Below are 22,445 nucleotides of genomic sequence, written 5' to 3'. Positions count from 1 at the left end.
GCAACAACCTCCCGCCACAACCTCCCGCCCGTCCCGCCGTGTCCCGCACAGCCCGGACCCCCCCCCAGGGCCGGGGCCGGGCCCGGCGGGAGCAGGACGGCGCCCCCGCCCCTCGCCCCGCCCCATCCCACATGTTGTCCAATCGCGAGGCGAGTTTGGCCTGCGCCCCGCCCCCCCGCCGTCAGGCGCAGCCAATGGGAAGCCGGCCTGGCGACGTCTGCCGCCGGCCGAGGTTGCTGCGGTAACGCAGCCGCGGGAGCACCGGGGCCGCCGCCGGGACCCGCCGCCTCCCGGCGCCATGGAGCTGAGCCTGGCCCGTGTGGATTACCTGCAGGTGCGCCCGGGCCGCGCCGTGCCGCGGGGAAGCGGAGCCGGCGGCCAGCAGGGGCGGCTGGGCCCGAGGGGGGCTGGCGAGGAGCCTGAGGGAGAGCTCTGGTGGGCCTGGCGCGGCGGGAAGTGCCTCCCGCGGGGACGGGCGCCGGGCGGGCCGGCCTCTTGGTCCCCCCGGCCCCCTGAGCCCCGCTCCCGGCCCGTCCCGGGGGGCGGAGGGCGGGGGGTGAAGCGTGTGTGTGTCCGCAGGTGGGGGTGACGGCGCAGAAGAGCATGAGGCTGCTTCCCGCCTCCGGGAAGAGGGCGACCCAGAAGGTAGCGGCCGTCGGCGTCGCCGGGAGGAGCTGGTTCTGGCTCTCGCTGAGGTTTTCTGGCTGTGGGGTGTACCCTGAGACGTGATCGATCATCCCTGGGGGTTCTTTAGTTAGTACGTCCAAGGGGGAAAAGAAAAAAAAAAAAAAAAAGATTGGAAGCAAATGCTTGCAGATTTCTGGAAAACTTTTGGGGAGAAATATTCTGAATTTGTTTCTGGAAAGCTTTCAGAACCTGCAAGGAGTTTTGAAAACTTGAAGGCATTGCTGGAACCGCAAGGAAGCTCTTGCATAGTTCCCAGTTTCTGGTTTGAGAGCACGTAGTGCGGATGAAATGTTTCTCTTAACTTTCCTTAATACGAATTCTCTACAGCTACCTGAAAGGAGGTTGTAGTGAGGTCTCTTCTCCTACATAACAAGTCATAGAGCAGGAGGAAATGGCCTCAAGTTGTTCCAGGGCAGGTTTGGATTGGGTATTAGAAGAAATTTCTTCATTGAAAGGGTTGTTGGGCAGCAGGACAGGCTTCCCAGGGGAGTGCTGGAGTCACTATCCCTGGGGTGTTCAGAAGAGGAGCCGATGTGGTGCCGAGGGACAGGGTTCAGTGGTGGACTTGGCAGTGCTGGGCTCATGGTTGGGCTTGATCTTAAAGGTCTTTTCCTACTAATACATTTCTGTGAAACTTACGTAGGAAAACCCTCAGTGCATTTTTTTGTTTAATAGTAAGTTCTCAATATGAAAATAAAACTTTTCCCAAACAGGCCTTTTTTGGAGTGTTCCGTCTGATGGTTTACAGCTAGAAGCAAAAAAAGGGGCTGTAAATGCTGTCACTTCACCTGTCATTCTGGGGCTTTAGTGTTCTATTTATAGCAGTTTATTAGCTTTCTAAAGCTAGGTAAACTTACATATAGCTGTGTAAATTAAGTGCTGTAGCATTAGAAATACCTAAATACATGGAATTATGGTTAATATAGGAAAAGCATTATTTAAAAAACATTTATGCATGTAATTAAGAGATAATGCTGTGTTACACTTTTGAAGGTGGTTGTTGGAGATCAGGATGGGGTCGTTACGTGTTTTGGCATTAAAAAAGGGGAAGCTGTGGTAAGTGGAAATGTTCCCTTTAAAAAGTTATTTTTTTACATATTCCTGTTGAAGAACCGTGAAACTCTGTTTTTATTGACATGGGAAACAAGATAACTGGGGAAAGTGTCTGGGTAGAGCTGTGGACTGATACCAAGTAGTGATGAGGGCATGCTGATTTCATACCTGGACAAGCATAGGGTCCTTCACAGTTGTGGCGTCAGAAACTAGTTTCTCCAGTCCCAAAAAAAAAGTCAGTTTAATATCTTTGCTTCCCAGTTCATTTGGAATTTAGCCTTGTATATATGCGACTGTTACTGTGACTGGACAAAAACCCACAGTGAGTCGTGTGGTCAGTCACCTTAGGGGATTTTGACAGACTGGTTGCTTTTTATGAGCCTAGACTTAATGCCCAGCAAAATAAAAATTGAGCATTTTATTTTTTCTCCCACTGAGAAAGTTCATAGCTCATAAGGACTCTTTAGCAATACAAATCAATCTGTGTAGTCTTCTGGAATAAGTGTTTAACCTGTAAGAGGGAGGGAGTCTGTGTATATGTGGTGTTCTTAAAAAAAAACTCGTGCACAAACAAAAAACGGCTGAATTTTTCCTGTGGATGAATAACACTGAAATACTGGTCTAAATTTACTATATTTTACATCTTTTTATATTTATTGACTTATAATATGTTTGATTGCTTTGTGGAGGTGTCCCTGCCCACTCAGAGGGGTTGGAACTAGATCATCTTTAAGGTCACTTTCAACTCAAACTGGTCTGTGATTCTGTGATGACTCAGAAGTGTATAGATTATTTTTGTCTTCATCTAATCCATAGTATCCTTACTTTTTCCAGAAATTCTAAAACAAATTTATTATCCTTTATGTTAAAAGATTACCATGAACATGATACTGTGATGATGAAAATTGCTTTTCTATTTGCAGCCAGTGTTCAAGACACTGCCAGGCCAAAAGATTGCACGGTTGGAGTTGGGAGGAGCTCTTAATACACCACAGGAAAAAATTTTTGTGGCTACAGGATCAGAAGTGAGAGGTTTCACAAAAAGAGGGAAGCAGTTTCTTTCATTTGAAACTAACCTCACTGAAAGCATCAAAGCCATGTATGTATGGTATTCTGCATTTCTTTCAAAGCCATAACAGATTCTTAGTTTATTATTTTATGAAATATTTTTTTACTGTATTGAGCACTTGTAGGTAACACTAAGTGCCAGTCCAGCTTTAGCTTGAGCCATGATATGTAGGAAGGGACTTAGAAATTCATGGTGAAATTTAGAAACTGTAGGGGGCCTTGGGAGGGGTCTGGAGGCACTCATATCAGTGCCAGTGCAGGTGAGCAGAGCTGGGGTTTCTGCCATAGTGTATCACGTTCAGATGCCCTTCCTGTAGCAGAATAGGAAAAAATACATATTTTTCTTTTTTGGATTGTGTTGTGAGATGCTGCCAGATATAAACTGCTGTGAGAAGAATTTAGTATCGGAAAAATATATTGATAACATTTCCATCAAGATCTTCTTAAAATGTTATGTGAAGACAAAAGAGGAAATTTGAGAGCTACAGAAATCCTATGGTTTTAGCATTCATAAGAAACTTTTTCTATAAGCTGGAACATCTTGCAGGGCCCACTGATGCCTTGAATCTGCAAGTGGCAGTGTGTGCATACAGTAGGGCTAACAGACTGTCACTGCAGCTGTACTGGGAAAATGCTACAGGAAGTGTTTTCTCTTTTCAGGCATATTTCAGGAGCAGATCTCTTTCTTTGTGCAAGCTACATCTATAACCATTACTGCGACTGCAAAGACCAGCACTACTACCTATCAGGAGATAAAATCAATGATGTCCTCTGCCTTCCTGTAGATAAAGTGAATTGCATTACACCAGTACTTGCATGTCAGGATAGGGTCCTCAGAGTTTTACAGGTTAAAATACTTGTTTATGTTTCATGTATTTTGGACTAATTCTTAAGGGAATCAGTGTATCAGTGTGCTAAAATGTCATAAGGATAAAGCATATTGTGTCTTACTTGGCAGTGTTACTGTCTATAATGCTGGTACCTAATTTATTTTTTTCAAAGGAAAATCACTACTATAAAGTTGCTAAATGAGGATTTATAAAACCACTATAAGTGGTTGTAATTCATAGGTGGAAGTAGGTAGCAAATTGGTCCCTTCTAAATAAAAGTGCTTACTTAAAGGTATTAGATGTCTCTACTAGGTAAGTCTTTACCAGTTTGGAAGTTCATGGTCTTGCAAATTACTGTTGCGACAAGTCCAAGTGATATTAAGTGGTTTAACAAAATTATTTGCTGGGCAAATTTGCAGAGTATTTTTAATAATAACACATTTCAAGAGTCCTCTATGTCATTTATGGAAACTTTATGCTGTTTTGCCTTAGAAATCGTTCTCCCGTAGGTACTGGGAGTTTGTGTAAGTGAAGCACATCCATTACTGTTATCCATAATAATTCTGCCCTTATGCTTGTGGGGTTTTGTTCTGGTTTGGTTTTGGTCAGTGTGTTTTTGTTTGTTTTTTTGAGTTTTTTTACAAAACGCACTCAGGATGGTTCTCTTGTCTTTAGGGATCTGATTTACTCTGTGAAGTAGAAGTTCCTGGACCACCTACTGTTCTTGCTTTAAACAATGGAAATGGGGGTAACAAGATTTTGAATATAGACATAACTAAATAGTATTATATTATTGCATTTAAAAAATTTTATTGCTTGTATTTATTAATTACCTTTTGCCTCGATTTTTAAGCTGATGTTACAAATGCAGCAGAAAACAGTTATGTGAAATAATTTCTTACATACAAATATATACACATGTGAGCCTGTTCTAGACAGTTCTAAATTATATTCACATTTCATTGAAAGCCTCTTAGAAGAGCAGTGAGATACAAGGTGGTCTCATTGTGTAAATAAAAACTGGACTTTTGGGGGTCTTGTCAAAGTTCTGGGTTTGGGTTTCTCTCATACCTGGATTTCCAGCACTAGAATTGCTAGTTATATCCATCCATGGATGGATGAGAATATTGAGTAGAGCTCACGTAAACTAAAGACTGTGGAAAGATCAAGCTTAAAATAGTTTGATCATCCTTTTGGCTAATCTGTTCTAACCTAATAGAAATCGCTTTACTGTGTTAATCTGGTGCTTAATTTAGTTTCAGTTAGGTTGTGTGACAACGACATTCGGAGCTGGTTTGGAAAAGGAGTTGTTACTTGCTTGAGTCTTTTCCACAACACTCACTGTTAGATGGGTGTTCTGAACAAATCTTTGTTTCTGTTCTGTAAAGGCAATTTAATAGCCTTTGCTGAAATTTCAGTTACTGAATTATGAGTGGTTTTTAAGCAGCTCCACTGCAGGGAGGCATTCATACACAGAGCAGTGATAGCCATAAAGAAATTATCATTGCAGGTGCAGTTTTCATGTATCTGGTTTTGTTTATAAAGCCTGACAGTTCGGTTGCACAGCACTAACGTTAGTATTTTCTTTTTCCCTTGGCCTGTAGAGTGTCACTACAGAATACTTTCAACTCTTTTAAATTGGTGTCCTTGCTTTTATCAAGTCTAAATTCAGTTCATGTGTTTAGGTGACTCTGGAGAAGAAGTTGTGTATGGAACTTCTGATGGGAAACTGGGTCTTATCCAGATCACTGGTTCCAACCCTGTACCTAAGTGGGAGATTGGAAATGAAAAAAAGAGAGGAGGTGTGTATCTCAATCTCTTGCTCTTCAGCTTTCCAACATATCTGAGGCTTTGTTACAAGTGTAAAAATCAGGATATCTTATTCATAAATATTTTGGAGGCGTGTTGTAGTTATGTCAGTATCTAATATTGTTATGAGTAAATTCTCTTTAATTCTTCTGGTTTTCTTATAAACAATTTTAAGAAATACAGTTTGTGTTGGGTTTTGTGTTTATATTGTTTCCCATACTTTACTATACTTCTGTTGTTACAGTATATTTAAAGTGGCATTTGTGAAACAGTGTTGATCCATATTTGGTTACTTGAGGTTCTTATCACTTGATGACTATTTCTAAGTGCAAATATACCTGCCAGATTTTTTAGATGTGCAGTGGTCTCTTCAGAGGAAAGGTTAGCATCTTCCCTGCAAGACTTGGGTTGGTTTGGTTTCTTTCTGTTAAAAAAGAAAAAATAAGTTTTTTTTTCTGAAGATGGAATAAAGCTCAACAATGAGACTAAACTGAACTGAACCTAGTGTGACACTCTCCCTGTTTTAGCCTTGGCATGCTGCTTCTGCAGCATCTATTCATCTCTACTCCTTTGTAAAGGAGAAGCCCAAGAATAGATTTTAATACTTCTAAAAATTGTATTATCTTGTAAAAGCTATTGCCAAATTATTTTCTTAAAATGCTTCCTAGTGTATCCTTACTCTTCATATGAAATATGAAGGAGTCCTAAAAGTTAAATTCCATCTAGTTTTTCTCACTAATACTTTTACAAAATCTCTCACTGCTTTTTCCTTTTTCCAGACCCTAACTCTCTTTCCTGTCTCACCATGATTAGCCCTCACAGGCTGGTTCCACATGTACTAGTGGGTTTGGTCCACTGATGTGTCAAGCAGCAGTACCTAGTCCAGGTCTGGCACAAGTCACAGCCTTCTCTCTGTCACCTTAGGCAGCATCCCTAGTGGTCTGTTTACCAATAGTTTTAAGTCAGCTGCAGGAAGCAAGGAATGCTTGCTTCCAGCCAGGTTACAGTGGTGTGGACGGACAAATAGTTCATCTGGAAGAAATGCTTGATGAGGGAGAGTTACACCCCTCAAAAGTGAGGTATCTGAACATAAGAAGGGGTTTCTGTTCAGTGTTTTTCACCAAGGGAACTGTAGTGGTTTTGATTTGGAATTGGTTGCTGTATAACCCACTGTACTATCTTGAGCCTCAGAGGCTTCAGCCCTCTAGTGGACTCGTCCAGAAGTAGCATTAATAAAACTAAAGCCGACCAAGAGTCTCTTCCTGTGGCCTGTGGATTATTGTGTCCTGTTTATCAAGGTGAAGTAAATTATTTCATTTTCTTTTTCATTAGGTATCTTATGTATTGATAGTTTTGACATTCTGGGAGATGGAGTTAAGGAATTACTCATTGGTCGAGATGATGGAATGTTAGAAATCTATAACTTTGAGAGTGCAGATGAGCCCGTCCTTCGATATGATCATGTAAGCCCACACTCATCACACTCGTCTTTGCTGGAAAAAGGAATTAATCAATAAATAAATCTGTAATTCAAAACCTAAAGTATTTCAAAGGTCATTGCTACTAAAATGTGTATTTTATTTTTAATGTGATGAGCTCTGTAATGTTGACAATATGAACTTCAAAGCACTGTCTTTCACCAGAGAGGGCAGTGATAGGACAAGGGTTAATGGTTTTAAACTGAAAGAGGATAGATTTAGGTTAGGCATCAGGAAGAAATTCTTCACCATGAGGGTAGTAAGGTGCTGGCATAGGCTGCCCAGGGAGGTTGTGGAAGGCCCTTCCCTGGAGGTGTTAAAGGCCAGGTTGGATGCGGCTTTGTGCAACCTGATCTAGTGTGAGGTGTCCCTGCTCATAGCAGGGAGGTTGGAACCTGATGACTTTTAAAGTCCCTCCCAACTTTAACCATGCTATGATTGTATCTTAATATTTAAAAAACAGGAAGTGAAATAGTCCTGATTTAAGCAAAAATCAAAATAGTGCAGTGAGTATGTTTAAGTTCTGGCTCTGTTGACTACTGTAGTCTCTCCTGGGTGAAACCTGATGCTGTGTTTCTCTCTCAATGAAAAAACAACTCCATGTTGTGTATAGTCTGTTTTTTACATTTAAAATGCGAAATGTAAGCTGTCAGGACTTTACTGAGCATAATTACTTTGGTTTTGAATTGTTTAAAATAGTAGATTTGATGCATAGTGACTATATCAACCTTCAGTCAGATTGCTAATTCCTGCTGGGAAAATACAGTTCATCAGTGTTTTGCTTTAAACTGCTTTTTAATCTCTTTTTAATGCATAGTAGAATCAGAATGCTTTTGTTAAACTCCCCCTGATTTAGCTGTGATAGTCATCAGCTAGCTTATTCTTTTGTAGGTCTAGATATTGTGCATCTATGTAGGTATTTTCTGAATCAGGTAAAAGGAGGAGTGCAGCCCTTAAACCCTCCCCCGAAAAAAACCCAACAACGCACACTTCTAAAATGAGTGCAGTGATATTTCCCTCTGTTTGAATTTATTTATTTGAAGGCTTTATCAGAGAGCATTGCATCAATCCAAGGTGGCTGTGTAGGAAAAGATGGCTATGATGAAATTTTAGCATCCACATATTCAGGTAAGCTTCATATCACTCAGAAAATCTCACATATGATGATATGATAAAAATGAAGCAGGCTTTGTTGTTAGTGCATTTTGTATCTCTTAACTGTTGTTTTTTTCTTAGGGGAGCCAGGATAATATTTGGTTGAAAAGATCAAATTTAATATTTACACTTCAGAAACGTTTCCTACACTTCAACTGTGCTTTTATGTTTTAAGATTGTCATAATGTGTTCAGCGGTGTAACAGAGTGGCTGGTTATTCTCTGGTGTAGACTGCTGCCTAACTGTGGTGAAATAATTACTGTGTTATGTCTGAAGGAATTACTTACGATTGTTTTGGTTTTAAAATATTGATGGACTTGCATATATATATATATTTTTTTTTTTTTTTTCCCCAGTCTTGCATGTAATTTCCTTCCTTTTCAGCTTCATAGGGTTTGGAATGGGATTGATTTTGCAGTTAGTAGAAAGTAAGGCTTCCCCATGTGAGGTGTCTGAGCAGCCCCTCTCTAGGGTTTGAAGCTATTGTCCTGTCACAGAGGCCATGATAAACAGACTGCTTATGTTAACTGCTGGCAGCTAAAATATTATTAATTCTCTATCTTTGTTTATCTTCAGTGCTAAAAAAATTAACCTACTGAAACCTCTCATATTCAAAATCATGTACTTCAGCAAGATACAATTTTCAGACAGTTGTTGCAAAGCAGTAGTGTCCAAGCACCTCTTTTAAATAGTCTTTGTGTGGTTTAAAGACTTTTATACCTCACCTCGTGTGAATTGTTCTGATGTGATGATGGCTGCAACAATACTGTGGCCAAAGTACTTTGTGGCTTATTTTAGTGGGAAAGTTATAAAGATCTGTGAATCCTAGAAGAAAGAAAAACACAAAAGCCTGTGTTCACCTATGTGTTTTCAAAGGTGAACTCTGGAAGGAGGTGCAGTAAACTGAGTGGCAGATTTTGGCAGATCTAGAAAAGTTATGCTCAGAGCAGTAAAAGTCATATTTGAAGCCTGGCAGTGTAGGACTTCTGTGGACTTCTAAAGGTTGATGCCCCATTGTTGGGCTTTCTTGGTGCTTGAAGTAGATAGCTAAGGCATGCGAAAGATTGTGGACAAATCAGCTTTTATGGTGCATTTTATAATAATGCTGCCTTAATGTTTGCATGCATTAGATGAGGTAACTAGAGCTTTAAACACCCATTCAGGTCTGCATATCATACCTCAGGTGTCAGGATACAATCAATTACCCTTTGCTTTTATAAGTAAATATAATTAAGTGTGCAAAAAGATTATTTGTTTTTCCACTTCAGCTGGCAGCATTCAATCTCAAAGCACGCTGTGCAACATACACTTTACAATAAACACATTTCACAGCTTGTTTTGTTTTGTTTCCAACTATAGTACTGCCAATTATTCGTTTTGTCAGAGAAACGGGTGGGAAAAAATATAAGAGCTCAGTTAAAAATTGACATGGGGATCTACTGCTCAAATTACTTAATGAAAAGAATAAGTAGTATTTTCCAGCCTGTAAGAATGAAACCCATAAGAAAATCATGCTCAGTGTCTAGATTAATTCTCCAAATAAAAGATTAAATTAAAGCCTTGATTCTCTCTGTCCAGTGTCTGTAACAAACATCGCTCCACACATACAAAAGCTGAGTATAGACTTTACTTTATAGCTTATAAGGAATATAAACTTCATATATTGGTTTAGGCTGGCTGACAGGACTGACTACAGAACCTGTCCATAGAGAAGGTGGATCAGGTGAAGAACTAAAATTAAGTCAAGAAATGCAGAGCAAGATTTCATCCTTAAGGTAATTACACTAGAAAGACATTTAAATTGATGAATTAAAATGTTAAAAGCTGAAATGTCATCTTTCCTTCCTATCTCACTTGATTTTCTGTATCATTAATATATTTATGAGTAGAATCAAGCCTTTTCAAAGCAGAAATGAATAGCAGCCTCATTTCACAGCCTCTTTGTGGCTTGCCTTCACAAAATGATGTCTTTAATGCCTTCTTCCTCAGTATCAGCAAGAAAATATTCCCTTCTTCCATGCTGCTTATAGCTTCCAAATGATGGGAGGAAAGTAGTTGCTAGAATATAATTCAAAATGTGTTGTACTCCTGAAGGAAAAAAGTTGTTGTTTCCTGTGACTCATCTAAATCTTCTTTGTGAAAATTACAGTAGAATCTACATTTTCATGTGATACATAATTTATACGTTATATTTGTTGTGTATGTGGAAGAGGAGTTACCAGTCACTTCTGGTTGGAAAATTGTGGACAGAAGATAAACATGATTGCCTTGCAAGCCTAATCTACCTAATTTCTAGGGTAGCTTTTACAGTTGGTTTTTTGAGGCATTATATGTGGTTTCCATTTTCTAGGAATGAATTGGAGCACTTGCAGATGAAAGTACTTCAGGAACGTGAAAAATACCAGCAATCTGCTCAGTCCAGTACTGCTGTTTCATCAGTACCTGCATTTAGTGTGAATGATAAGTTTACATTAAATAAAGATGATGCTAGCTACAGCCTCATCTTGGAGGTGCAGACAGCTATAGATAATGTCCTGGTGCAGGTGAGTGTTGGTTTTGTTCTTGCTGGGTTTCTTGATATCTAAATAAAACATTCTGAGACTTTGTAGTGTAAAAAGCTGAGTAACAGTATCTTAAGTATGTGAATTTTCAAATGCATTAATTGTTATAAAAGGGTATTGAAGCATATAGCCTTGCAGTGTTGAAGTGACTCTTGTAAATGCTTGTTAGGGAACAAATACAACTTAAACCTTCACGGAACAGAGCAACATTGCAGTACTACTGAAACAGCCCAAAAATGCCTGCTGTACTAGCAGGTTTCTGTGTAACTTTTGGATTTTTTGCTTTTATGTGTCTCTTGATTTAAACAGCAATTCAGTCTCAAGTCTTAAATGAGGTGCAGAGTCTCAGTTGCCAGTTAAGCAACTGCTGTACTGAAAAATTAATTTTAGAATGGTATAAGCCACCTGTGCACTTTTGAGTGTGGAACAGCATCTGATGTGCCTGCAATTGATGATTAATGCACCTGCCACGTAGAGCAACCTTAATCGGTTATTCCTCCTACTGCATCAGTTGAAAGTAATGTTATCTCTGATAGTCAGAAAGAGTAGCAGTACTGAATTACCTTCTTTTGGGACATGCATGGGAAGGAAAAATTTGACAAGGACGAATTTGTGAGGTGAATTTGCCATAACAAGTGGGTGACAACTACTGTAGGATTTTGGTTTTCATTTTTTAATAAAAAAATATTTCTTATTCAGGTTGTTAGTAGAGCAGTGCTAAGCTACAGCTAATATGCAGCTCTATAGTATCTGCTGTTAAGTGAGGAAAAATGAAATTATTTAATCTAGGCTTGAACTTAGTGCTTTATATTTCTTAAAAAAAAAAAAAAAGCCATGTCTGGTATTTCTCTCCTGTGAGAAAACAATTAAACTGTTTTAAAATGTTTTTAGGAAGCATGGTGCATGTTTATCAGTGTTTCTTGACACTTCTACGAAGTTATAAAGCAGTACCAAATCAAGTAATTAATCATTCTAATACCATTTAAACTCATTATCAAAACAGTGTTATATTTAATTTTAATTCCAGTGGAAACATGTCTAGATAAGAAGTGGTGTGTGTCAGAAGTGTTATTGTAAATAAAAGGATTATTAATAATTATGTAATACAGTCCTTGGTTTCCTGAATGAATACTGTAATCCCCCTGTTAAAACAGGGAAACACTTAAATGATGAAGATACTTGATGCATATGAAGGAAGTTTACTTTCATGTCTGAAAGACAGTTGTGCATCTTGCACTGAAGCTGTACACCAGCCACAGAAGAGTTCAGGACTCTCTGCAGAAGAAGAGAAAGAACATCATGTTACTCCAGGATTAAGTAGTACAATGTGTCTGTTTGGCTTTTACCTCTTGGATGAAGCAGTCGTTGCCTCTCCCTTATTAAAGTAATTGATGACAGTTAGAGGATAAATGCATTAGAAGCTATTCAGGAACTTAAACTCTTTATTTTTCCTTCCTCATGTATTCTGCAGAGTGATGTACCAGTAGACTTGCTGGATGTAGACAAAAATTCTGCTGTTGTTAGTTTTAGCAGCTGTGATTCTGAGGTGAGTGAAACAACAGAGGTGATATTTCTAGAGACTGGATGATGAAAGCTCTTAATATTGTATGTTAAAAATAGAATTTGGATTTATATATTTGTAATTTAAAATATATTGAGTTAAACTAAACTTTCAGTAATTTTGGAGAGCTGAGCTTCATTAGATATACTGCAGAATCATAGAATGATTTGTGTTGGAAGTGACCTAGAAGATTATCTAGTTCCAACCCCCCTGCATGGGCAGGGACACCTCCCACTAGACCACGTTGCTCCAAGCCCCATCCAGCCTAGCCTTGAACACTTCCAGGGAGGGAGCATCCACGACTTCCCTGGGCAACTTGTGGCAGCATCTCATGAGCCTCACATTAAATAATTTTTTCCTAATGTCTAACCTAAATCTCCCCTCTTCCAGTTAAAAACCTTTACCCATTGTCCTATCACTACACACCCCTGTAAAAAGCCCCTCCCCAGCTTTCCTGTAGCCCCTTCAGGTACTGGAAGGTGCTGTAAGATCCCCCTGGAAACTTCTCTTCTGCAGGCCAAACAGCCCCAACTCTCTCAGCCTGTCTCCATAGCAGAGGTGCTCCAGCCTTCTGATCATCTTTGTGGCCCTTCTCTGGATTTACTCCAAGAGCTCCTTCCCTTCCCTGTACTGAGGGCTCCAGAGCTGTACACAGTGCTCCACGTGGGGTCTCACAAGTGTGGAGTAGAGGGACAGAATCACCTCCCTCAGTGTGCTGACCACATTTCTTTTGATGCAGCCCAGGACACAAGTTGGATTTCTGGGCTGCAAGTGCACATTGCCAGCTCATGTTGAGCTTCTCATTGGCCAGCACTCCTGGGTCCTTCTCCTCAAAGCTGTTCTCAATCCATTCTCTGCCCAACCTGTAGTTGTGCCTGGGATTGCCCCAACCCAGGTGCAGGACCTTGCACTTGGCCTTGTTGAATTTCATGAGGTTGGCACGGGCCCACTTCTCCAGCCTGTCAGGGTCCTTCTGGATGGCATCCCTTCCCTCTAGGGTGTCAACTACTCCACCCAGCTTGGTATCATCAGCAAACTTGCTGAGGGTGCACTCAGTCACACTGTCCATATCACTGACAAAGGACAGGAGAATTAGGAGCTAATGGCAGGTCTTGACAGACAGCAAAGCTAAACACCTGCAAAAGGATCCAGAAGCAACTGCTCTCACTCTTTTATCCTGCCTGATCAGGAATGCAAAAGGCACATGGAGTATTGCTCTTTTCTCTGGGTTTGCCAGCATCACATTCATTTACTTCAAAGTAATTTAAGAGAAGAACATTATATTTCTTACATAGTGTATCTCTTAAAGCTCTTTAGAATGTGAAAATTCTGTTGTGTGGCACGTCGTATGTTACAGTCCATTTTTAATATAGTAATTATAAACTTAATTACTTATAAAATTACTAATGATGCTTAGGGCTGGGGGAAATCCATAAACTACCTTAGCATTTGAAAATCTTTGGTGAGCTCTTTTTCCTTGTAACTGTGTTGTAATATTTTAGTTTTAAGAACTAAACTTGCACATCATTAGTTTACCCTGGAGCTTTCAGAAATCAACTTTTTATTTTAAGTTTCTTGTAATTCTTGATAATTACTTTAGCTTTCTTGGATGTGTTCATTACTGGTCTTACTTTGGTTTTTGCATGTTGGACTGATACTGCAGGTGTGAGGGGCTGGCTGACAGATGCATTCTTCAGATGAAAAACAGATATCTGTATAATTTTCATGGTGGTACTAAAGAGTGTAAGAGGCTTCCGTTGATTTTTTTTTTCCTATATAGAGAATTTTTTAAGAATTCTACCATCATTAAAATTGGAATATTCAAGGGAATCAAAGATTACTCTTCTATATTTAACTTTTGTAAAATAGGTGTTCATAAATAGCAAAAACTTTGCTGTACATGTTTATAGTTCAAACCAGTAGAACATTTGTGAATCCACAGACCTGTTTTGTACTATTTTCTGGTTCTTTTCTGTTCACAGCCAAATAGCAACTTCCTTCTTGCGACTTACCGATGCCAAGCAAATACTACAAGGCTTGAACTTAAGGTAAAGTGCTCCAAAATATTTTTCAGAATAAATTAATGGTTATGTAGATGTCTGCTGAGGACTGGAGGGATCTCTGTCTGGAACGATCAGTCCAATTTCTACTGCTTGTTGTTACCTGACAACCTTCTGATCTGGGGCTTGCGTTCCTTTGTATTTGTCTGTAGAGTTTCTTAAGCCTTCTAAAATTGTGTTGCTTCAGAGGAGAGCCTGGGGTCCTTCTCAAGTGTGCCTAGGATGAAAGTAGTAGGGAAATCACAGACTGAAAATACTTGATTCTGGAGACAGTGTGTGGAACTTAAAGTGGAGAGAGGCATGGGAAAAAAAAACACAACCTCTGTCAGTTTGTCCTTGGAACTGTTTGGAGGAAGTTACGCTGAGAAGTAACCAGGGAATAGAGACTGGATGTGTATTCTGGAGAAGCAGCACGTCCAGTAATTCCACACTTAGTCCACTAGCAGCATATGGGTTCTTAGGGGTTTGTTTTTAACGAGCTGCCAAATTCACATGTTTTGTTGATACCACCAGGGGAAGTGCTGAAGGAAATCTTGATTAGGAAATCCTCACCATGTCCACAGGCTCTAGATTTTCTCTCAGGTAGTTGCCCGAGGCCTCCTAATCTGGTATGTGTTTATTTACCTAAAGTTCTCAGTGGAAAAACTATCATTATCAATTTAAGCCTGTATTAGATGCGGGGAAATTGGGGGTGGTTGATTATCTGTTTTTTGGTGAAGTTGCAATAGTGGACCTTGTGTGCAGAATTAAGACTCCTATTTCCCAGGTCTCCTTCTTAAGAAAATGCTGTTAGTGTGTTACTGGTTCTGAGCAGGTCACGTCATCTCCCTGTGTGTCTCTGTGTTCTTATTTTAATTTAGGGATATAACCTTCACCACCTTTAACTATTGAAAATACTAGGGAGAGAACAAATAGCACAAGAAAAATTAATCAAATGAGCTCATGATACACAAAAAGGGGTTTGTTTTCTGCTCTCCCACTAAAAGCATTTATAAACTTGTGTGTCAGGATGGTGCAGTGTGTCATCAAAACACTGCACAGTCACTCTTGCATTTGGATGCTGATCTGATGGAGTTGATCTGCAGAGGTTCTGCTGCCACCACACTGCAGTACAGTGAGGATCTCCAGTCATTTACATCTGCCATGTGAAGTTAATTTTCTTTTTGTGTTTCATCTATGCACATGCAGGTGATACAGCTTTTAAGTCTTTGTGATTTTATTTCCAAAGAGAGCTCTTTACTAACCTGTATTTATTAGAAACATTGAAGTGGATGTCTTCCTGCAAAACACTGCCTTCTGAGTTCTGAGACCTTATAAAACAGGGGACATAAAGTTATAAAGCAAACCTGTACTAGAATTCCAGTCTGCTCTTTTTTCCCATTGTATAAAGGTGTGCCAGTAGCTTTTCTGCCTACCTTGGCAGCTGTGTTGGTGCTACAGGTGGGGGTCTTCTGTTTCTTGTCCATTATGTGTGAGTGGCAGGCTTACTAGTGCACTTTGTGTAACTGGTCTCAGCAGAGAAGTGCTTAATGCTTTGCTGTGTCCTCAGAGGTGTGGAGAGTGCATACTGTGTCTTGAATGTGTTTGCATATCCTGCTTGTTGGGTATTCTGTGAGTTCAACTGAAATTTGGCCTCTTAATTTTCCAAAAATAGCTCAGGAAGAACTTTGTTATGAAGAGATGAACATATATTTTGAAATTCAGTTTGCTGTTTTAAATTCTTTTATCTATTCTTTGCTGCCAACTGCTACAGAAGGTATTTTTTCCTCAGTTGCTTTGTTTTACTGGAGAATTAAAAACAAGATACAGACTTTTTTATTTTAACTAATCAGAAAGTAAGTTAGCAGGTTTTTATTCATCTAATATAGCAGCACTTCATCTAGTTTTAAAACATTCTTGATCTGCTCTATTCGTAGTGGCACTATCAAGCATATAGTACTCTAAATATTGTTGAAGCACTACTGTCTGTCTTTAACATATTTTGAATACCCATCAATTTTCCAAATCGTGGTGAATTAATCTTTTCCCTTTTGTTCTTTTTTGTGGCTTCTGCTTTTATTTCTGCAGGTTCGATCAATTGAAGGACAGTATGGGACACTTCAAGCATATGTAACTCCAAGAATTCAACCAAAAACCTGCCAAGTTCATCAATATCAAATTAAACCACTTTCTCTTCATCAGAGAACTCATTCTATTGACCTTGACAGGTATTTGAATAGAAAAATCGATGCCTTTTTTCCCTTGAAAAACTGACATAATCCAGTTGAAACAACATTTACTCTGTGTACTTCAGTGTGTCATTCCTAAACGTTTACCTACAGTTTTGAGCCTGTAGTTACATTTTATGGATTTTCTGACAGAAAATGCAGGTTTAATGCATTCCTACTTTCCTTGCTGTCTTTTATCCTTGTTTTCAGGTTATTTTCCATTTTACTGACTTTGGTCACAGTGCAGCCCCAGGTGTTCCTAGAGCTGAGGGTGTGGTAGAAGGGAGACTCTTCTGAGTTACTAACCGCAGGCTTTTCACTTTCAGCCTCATTCTCCCCTCCACCCTTTTCATGTAATACTTTCCCATAGCTAATTTGGCTACAAAACTGAGCCAAGACTAACTAACCCCCATCTCTCTGTTAGCAACCTAGTTTTATGCAATTTCTACTTGATTTTTTTCCCCACCCTCAGCAAACATACTGCATTGCCACTTCTTGCTTGAAGACAAAACTGAAAGATTGAAGGAATGATACCAAATGCTTTAATGTGTAAATGCCTCAATATACAAATGAGCTCCATTAAGTCTTGTTACTGATGTAAGTGCTGTGTCTGTGGTTTACAGCATGGGAGACTGGTGAGGCTCTTAGTCATACTTGCTGTGTTTCTCATCCAGTTCTGACATGCCTACTAGGAGATAAAACTTGAATGTATTCATAGCTTTTTGTCCTGAAATAGAGAAAAGTAACCTGTAATCTGCAATATGTAACTACTTAGCAAGATACCTGACTTTTTTCAGGGTGCTGATTAAAAAGAAACGACCATGTGAAAATACATTTTTTCATATGGATAACCAGAGCACTGCCAGTGCCCCTCCTTCAGAACTATTAACTTTTTTTTTTTCCTGTCTGTCATAATGTCACAGGCCCATGAATACACTGATGCTCAAAGGCCAGTTCAGTTTTGCTGAAATTCACTCGTGGGTTGTGTTTTGCTTGCCTGAGGTGCCTGAGAAGACTCCTGCTGGGGAGAGCGTCACTTTTTATTTTCAGAACACCTTCCTGGGTACACAGCTTGAAAGTACTTACAGGTAAAATACAATTACTGAAGCCCAAGGTGACTGCTCTGGGACTTTCGTCTCTTCCATTCTTGACCAGTCTGCAAGTGCCATGTCACTCACACATCACTGTTCAGCTCTCTGCCCTCAGCCCCATCTAAACTCCCATTAAAGACAACAGGTATCTTTCTTAAAAAGGATTGTCAGACATTATCAGGGGTGAGATCTATCCAGAAAATATTAAATAACTTGAATAATAGGGTTTTTCTTGAATTGGTCAAAAAAACAAAATTGCCAGGGAGGAAAGGCTTGATCCATTTTTAAGATGATGGTTTTCATTTACAATTTAAACAAAATGGCTAAATAATATGGTGAAGTTATTGTGTAATGCCTATTGTTTTCTAACTTTTTTTTTTTCTATTGAGGAGCATAGTGAACTTAGAAGACGTTTAATACTCATGCAAACAAAAATGTGATAAGCATTAAGCTGAGTACCTTTGTTTTCAGCAACTTATATTAGACAGTTATTTCTGTGTTGAAGATTAATACTCTGTTCTCAGATTAGTTATATCTTCCTTCAGCTAATTATATATTTCCACCTGAAAATGGAACTGTAAGGGGGGGGAGAATTAATTGTTGTAATTATACAAATTCCAGCCTTCTCCCAGCCTACCATATGTGTTGTTTACTCATAATGTAGAAAGTTGCTGGGTGGTGGTTTTTTTGAGGGGAAGGGAAGAGTGTTTTTTCTCCCTTCTGCTCTCGAAGCTTGCTGTTTGGCTTCAAGGCATTGCAATGATAAAACTTGGGAGGGATGAGTACAGTCAGAAATCTTACTTGAATGACCTTAGTGCCATACAGCAAAGATAACTGCTGTGTGTATAGCTGAGATGTGTACACTCTCCCATTTACTGGAACAAACTGTTCTTTGTCTGAGATTATGCTGGGAAGGAGGGAATAGCCTAGCTGTGTATACAGCCTCCTGATACATGGAGAATAGGTACGGCCCTTACAGAGGTTGCTTTCTTTGATTTGGGCATTAATTTACAGGCTTTCTGTTTTAATGTAGGGATAAATCTTAATGCATTGCATGTGTGTTTCAGTTTGTTTCCTTGACTTTTTCCTCCTTTATAGAAAAGGTGAGGGATGTTTTAAGTCTGACAACATCTCTACAATATCCATCTTAAAAGATGTGCTTTCCAAAGAGGCTACTAAAAGGAAGATTAATCTCAACATATCATATGGTAAAGCTTTCTTCTGTATTTTGCTGTCCTTGACTTCATTTTATATTCTTATAAATGGAGTATGTATTATTCATTTGCTTGTTGGGTTTTTTTTACTCCCTATTAGACATAAATGAAGAATCTGTGAGGCACACATTAAAGCTTATCCACCCTAAATTAGAGTATCAGCAGCTGTTGGCCAAGAAGGTTCACTTAATAGATGCTTTGAGAGTAAGTATCTGAGCTCCTGTGGAAGAATTGTATGTTGTCAGATACCACTTGAGCCCTAGGCCTCGAGTCAGATGTGTTTCATACTGGTATCTGTTCCCTCTCTATTCCCAGACATGGATTTTGATGATCTAAGACACAGACTTCTTCAAATGAAATTCCTGTTTGTACCATGTAACTAGTGAATAACGTGTAGGATTACTGACTGGTGTTGAGGATTGGGACAGTAGAAGGCAGCCAGCTTATGTTCTCTTTTTGCCTGGTGTTATTTTCCAGTTCCTTCTTTGTCTCTTTCCACTAATCTCTAAAAGTTTTTTAGATCTAGGGATAATCATTCAGGCTAGGTGGGACTTACTTGCTTTGGAACTTGATCCTAGTGTGTTACAACTTCTAAATTACCTGTTTATTAACATTTTGCTTAATACCCTTGTCAGTGGTTGGTCCTTGGGAGGTACCAGTTAGGCAGCTTGTCTCAGTTCTTGGACTTTTTCCAGCAGCCACCATTCTACCATCAAAAACTTGCCATCATCTGTCTCTCTTGGTTTTTTGTGTTGTTTTTTTTGAGAAGGAGAAGAGATTGAATTGGACAACCAATTCTCTTGTCCTATGGGGAAATAAAATCTTAGTTGTCAGAACTCTTCAGTTAGTAGAAAAATTGACTACCAGTGAGAATAGTGTGTATCTATATTATCACTAAGAGTATTTTACAGGGACTTGATTTGGCAAACCAGGAGGGATATAATTTATTTTTAATATATGTTTAATAATAACATTGCTCATCTTGCTTGTTTCAGGTGGTTTTTTTAGGCAGCCAATCTTCTTTGACAAATCTTTTTAACAGTTTTGTTTTGATGCTTTTTTTTATAACAACTTACTAATATGAAGTAAAATAATCTGATTATTGATGAGAGCTGTTATCCCAGCAGACTTACAGTGCAATTTATTACCTTTCATCTAAAAAAGAACAATATGGGGGTGGGGGGGGTATAAAGATCTGTACTATTGACCATCCTAAATTGGGAGACTAGGCCATTTTAGAAGAGGTCTTTGCTGTTAAGAATTGAGTGATACTTTTGGGGTTAACTTGTACCTTTAGACTTCAGCATGTGCTGGGCTTTCCAGGAATTTATGGACTCTAAAAGCTGGAATACACAGGATTTTGAGAATCTAGTCTATGAAGTAGCAAGTAACACCTGGGATGTCATTAGAAGACTAGAAAATGAGGCACTTTGAAAATAACTCCTGCTAGTTTAGAAGGTTTAGATGTCTTGTTTCTGAAGTACTTCCTCCTGCCAGACCCAAGCTTAATTTCTTCTTATTTTTATGCTCTTGTGATACTTAACTGCTATTAATTCTTACGTAAAATGTCTTTGAGGAATTACAAGTTCATGAAGGAAATGTGGACTTCCTGCTACCCAAGTACCGCAGCATTTTGGAAGAGGCAGATCAGCTGCTTGAGGAATACAAGAGACAACCTGCACATCTCGAGAGACTTTATGGTGTGTTGATCAATTCAGCTTTTTTATTTCAATGCAGCTTCATGTCCAGAGAGCATGCTGGGCGTGTCTGAAATAGTTAGGAAGTCATTATTAGCAGAATTTTAAGTAATTTGGTAAGTGGGTAGGTACACTTGGGGTAGCTTCAGAACAGCAGTAGCTATGTGAGTGTTAGAAAACATCAGAAAAATATGGGGAGGGAAGGGAGACTTGCAGAAGATTATCTAATGTAGTGGAGAAAATCCTGTGAGCTCTGCTGTTCCCTGTACAGCTCTTGGCTCAGGGAATCTCTGCCAGACAGCCACTTTCATAAGCTCATATATACACAGCATTGTCTGTCCTGTGATACAGCTCCTCTCTTTTAGTGTTTCAGGTGTGGGTAATTCTAAGACAGAAATACACATTTTTTGAATGGAGCTGGAATCTGGGCTATTCCAACAGTGGTTTGGGTTTGTTAAAATCATTGTTTACAACACAGAGTTTAAAAGGAGTCTTGTCTCTAAACCCAGAATCAGCTAGAGTAGTTGGTATGTAATAATGAGTTGAGATACCTCATAATGAAAACGGGGCGAGTAATAAGTCCTGGGATTTTACCTTTGCAGGTATGATCACAGATCTCTTCATAGATAAATTTAAATTTAAAGGCACCAACGTGAAAACTAAAGTTCCTCTTCTTCTGGAAATTCTGGATGGCTGTGATCAAGATGGACTAATTGCTTTTTTTGAGGCTGCAGCCTGACAAGGAAAAAGCAGACCCATTATTTTATTATTATTTTTTAAATCAAAGCAGTTCAATATTAAGACCAAAAAGCTTTTTAAAGAAAAACAGTTTTACTTTTTTGTTATGCTGTCAGCTCTTAGGTTTTATTCATATTATCACACTGAACACAGTTATCTTCCCTTCATATAAACTGTTGTGTGTTAAATGTACCCACAGTTTCTGTGTACACGGGGTTCATCGTAGCTAAAGAAAACTTAGGTGTAAATACCAAATACCCTTTTTGCAAAAATGTTTTCTGTACTGGTCAAGGCTATGTGCAGTGGTCTGTTCAGAATGTATGAAGAAACTGGTTTTTAGAGGCTTCACCAGAGAAGAAATCGGTGCATTAAACCACATCTAGCTGTGGGGTTTGCCTGCTGCCCTGGGACAGCCCCACGAGACTCCCACCACCTCCGTGTAGCTGCTGTGCCCTGGGAGGGGGAAGAACTTCCTGGATTTTAGCCTACTGACAGCAGCTTTCCCAGCTATGCTTTTAACTCCTGTTTAAAGAGCGGGTGGCATTAAACTTCCTCCATGCTCCTCCTGTGTCTGTGTTCTTCATTGCAAAGCTCCCAGCATCTGGCACCTTCCACCTTACTCCAAACTCATTTGTATTTAAAAACAGGTGAGCCAGCTGGTGGAGGCAGAGATGAAGTAAAAGCCAGTCAGGATAGCCCCTGGGAGGAGAGACGTTTTTCAGCAGGGAAGGACCAAGGTACTTTCCTCGGGCTCTGACGCGCCCGGAGCTGCGGGCCCCATGCCCGGGGGCACCTGCCCGGCCTGCAGGGGAGCTGGGGAGGGGCTTGGCACCAGGGTGTGTAGCGAGAGGACAATGGGTCAAGGTGCTAAACCGCACGGGGAGATTAAGGCTGGACATTAGCAAGAAATTCCGTAGTGTGAGGGCGGTGAGACGCGGGCACGGGCTGCCCCGGGGGAGCTGCGCCTGCCCCGCCTCTGGAATGCTGAGGGGCAGGCTGGACGGGGCTGGCAGCAACGCGCTCCCGGGGCGGTGCCCGTGCGGGGAGCAGATCCTCCCTTCCCCTCGGGTCTTGTCCCCTCCTGCTGCCCCCGCAGCCCCCGGCCCGCCCCGCGCGCCCCGCCCGCCGTGTCCCCTACCGCCCCCCGTAGCCCGCGTGACGCGCCGCGCCCTCCCATTGGCCGGTTCAATAGTCGCGGGCTACTTGAACGGCGAGAGCGGCGCGAGACTCGGCGGC

The 22,445-nt window shown here is 40.2% G+C and overlaps 1 protein-coding gene across 2 annotated transcripts; it reads left to right on the top strand.

Moving 5' to 3' along the window:
* The first annotated feature begins 238 nt into the window (after nt 1-238).
* BBS7 (Bardet-Biedl syndrome 7) lies at nt 239-21,771 on the top strand. 2 transcript variants are annotated; one of them, XM_051619325.1, is made up of 19 exons: nt 239-334; nt 580-645; nt 1,681-1,743; nt 2,664-2,839; nt 3,469-3,655; nt 4,314-4,386; nt 5,324-5,440; nt 6,780-6,910; nt 7,969-8,053; nt 9,753-9,855; nt 10,431-10,623; nt 12,113-12,187; nt 14,185-14,250; nt 16,330-16,469; nt 17,393-17,557; nt 18,659-18,768; nt 18,875-18,978; nt 20,351-20,474; nt 21,074-21,771. In XM_051619325.1, the coding sequence occupies exons 1-19, from the start codon at nt 299-301 to the stop codon at nt 21,208-21,210; spliced, it is 2,151 nt and encodes a 716-aa protein (XP_051475285.1). In that variant the 5' UTR covers nt 239-298; the 3' UTR covers nt 21,211-21,771. The 2 variants fall into 2 exon arrangements, with proteins under 2 accessions (XP_051475285.1, XP_051475286.1); XM_051619326.1 differs by lacking the exon at nt 1,681-1,743 and having other exon boundaries at nt 255-334.
* Nucleotides 21,772-22,445: the final 674 nt, after the last annotated feature.

The sequence above is a fragment of the Apus apus genome, chromosome 4 (assembly GCF_020740795.1).
Source record: "Apus apus isolate bApuApu2 chromosome 4, bApuApu2.pri.cur, whole genome shotgun sequence".
Lineage (NCBI taxonomy): Eukaryota > Metazoa > Chordata > Aves > Apodiformes > Apodidae > Apus > Apus apus.
Note: the sequence above shows the minus strand (reverse complement) of the source record. Positions and strands in the feature narration are given on the sequence as shown.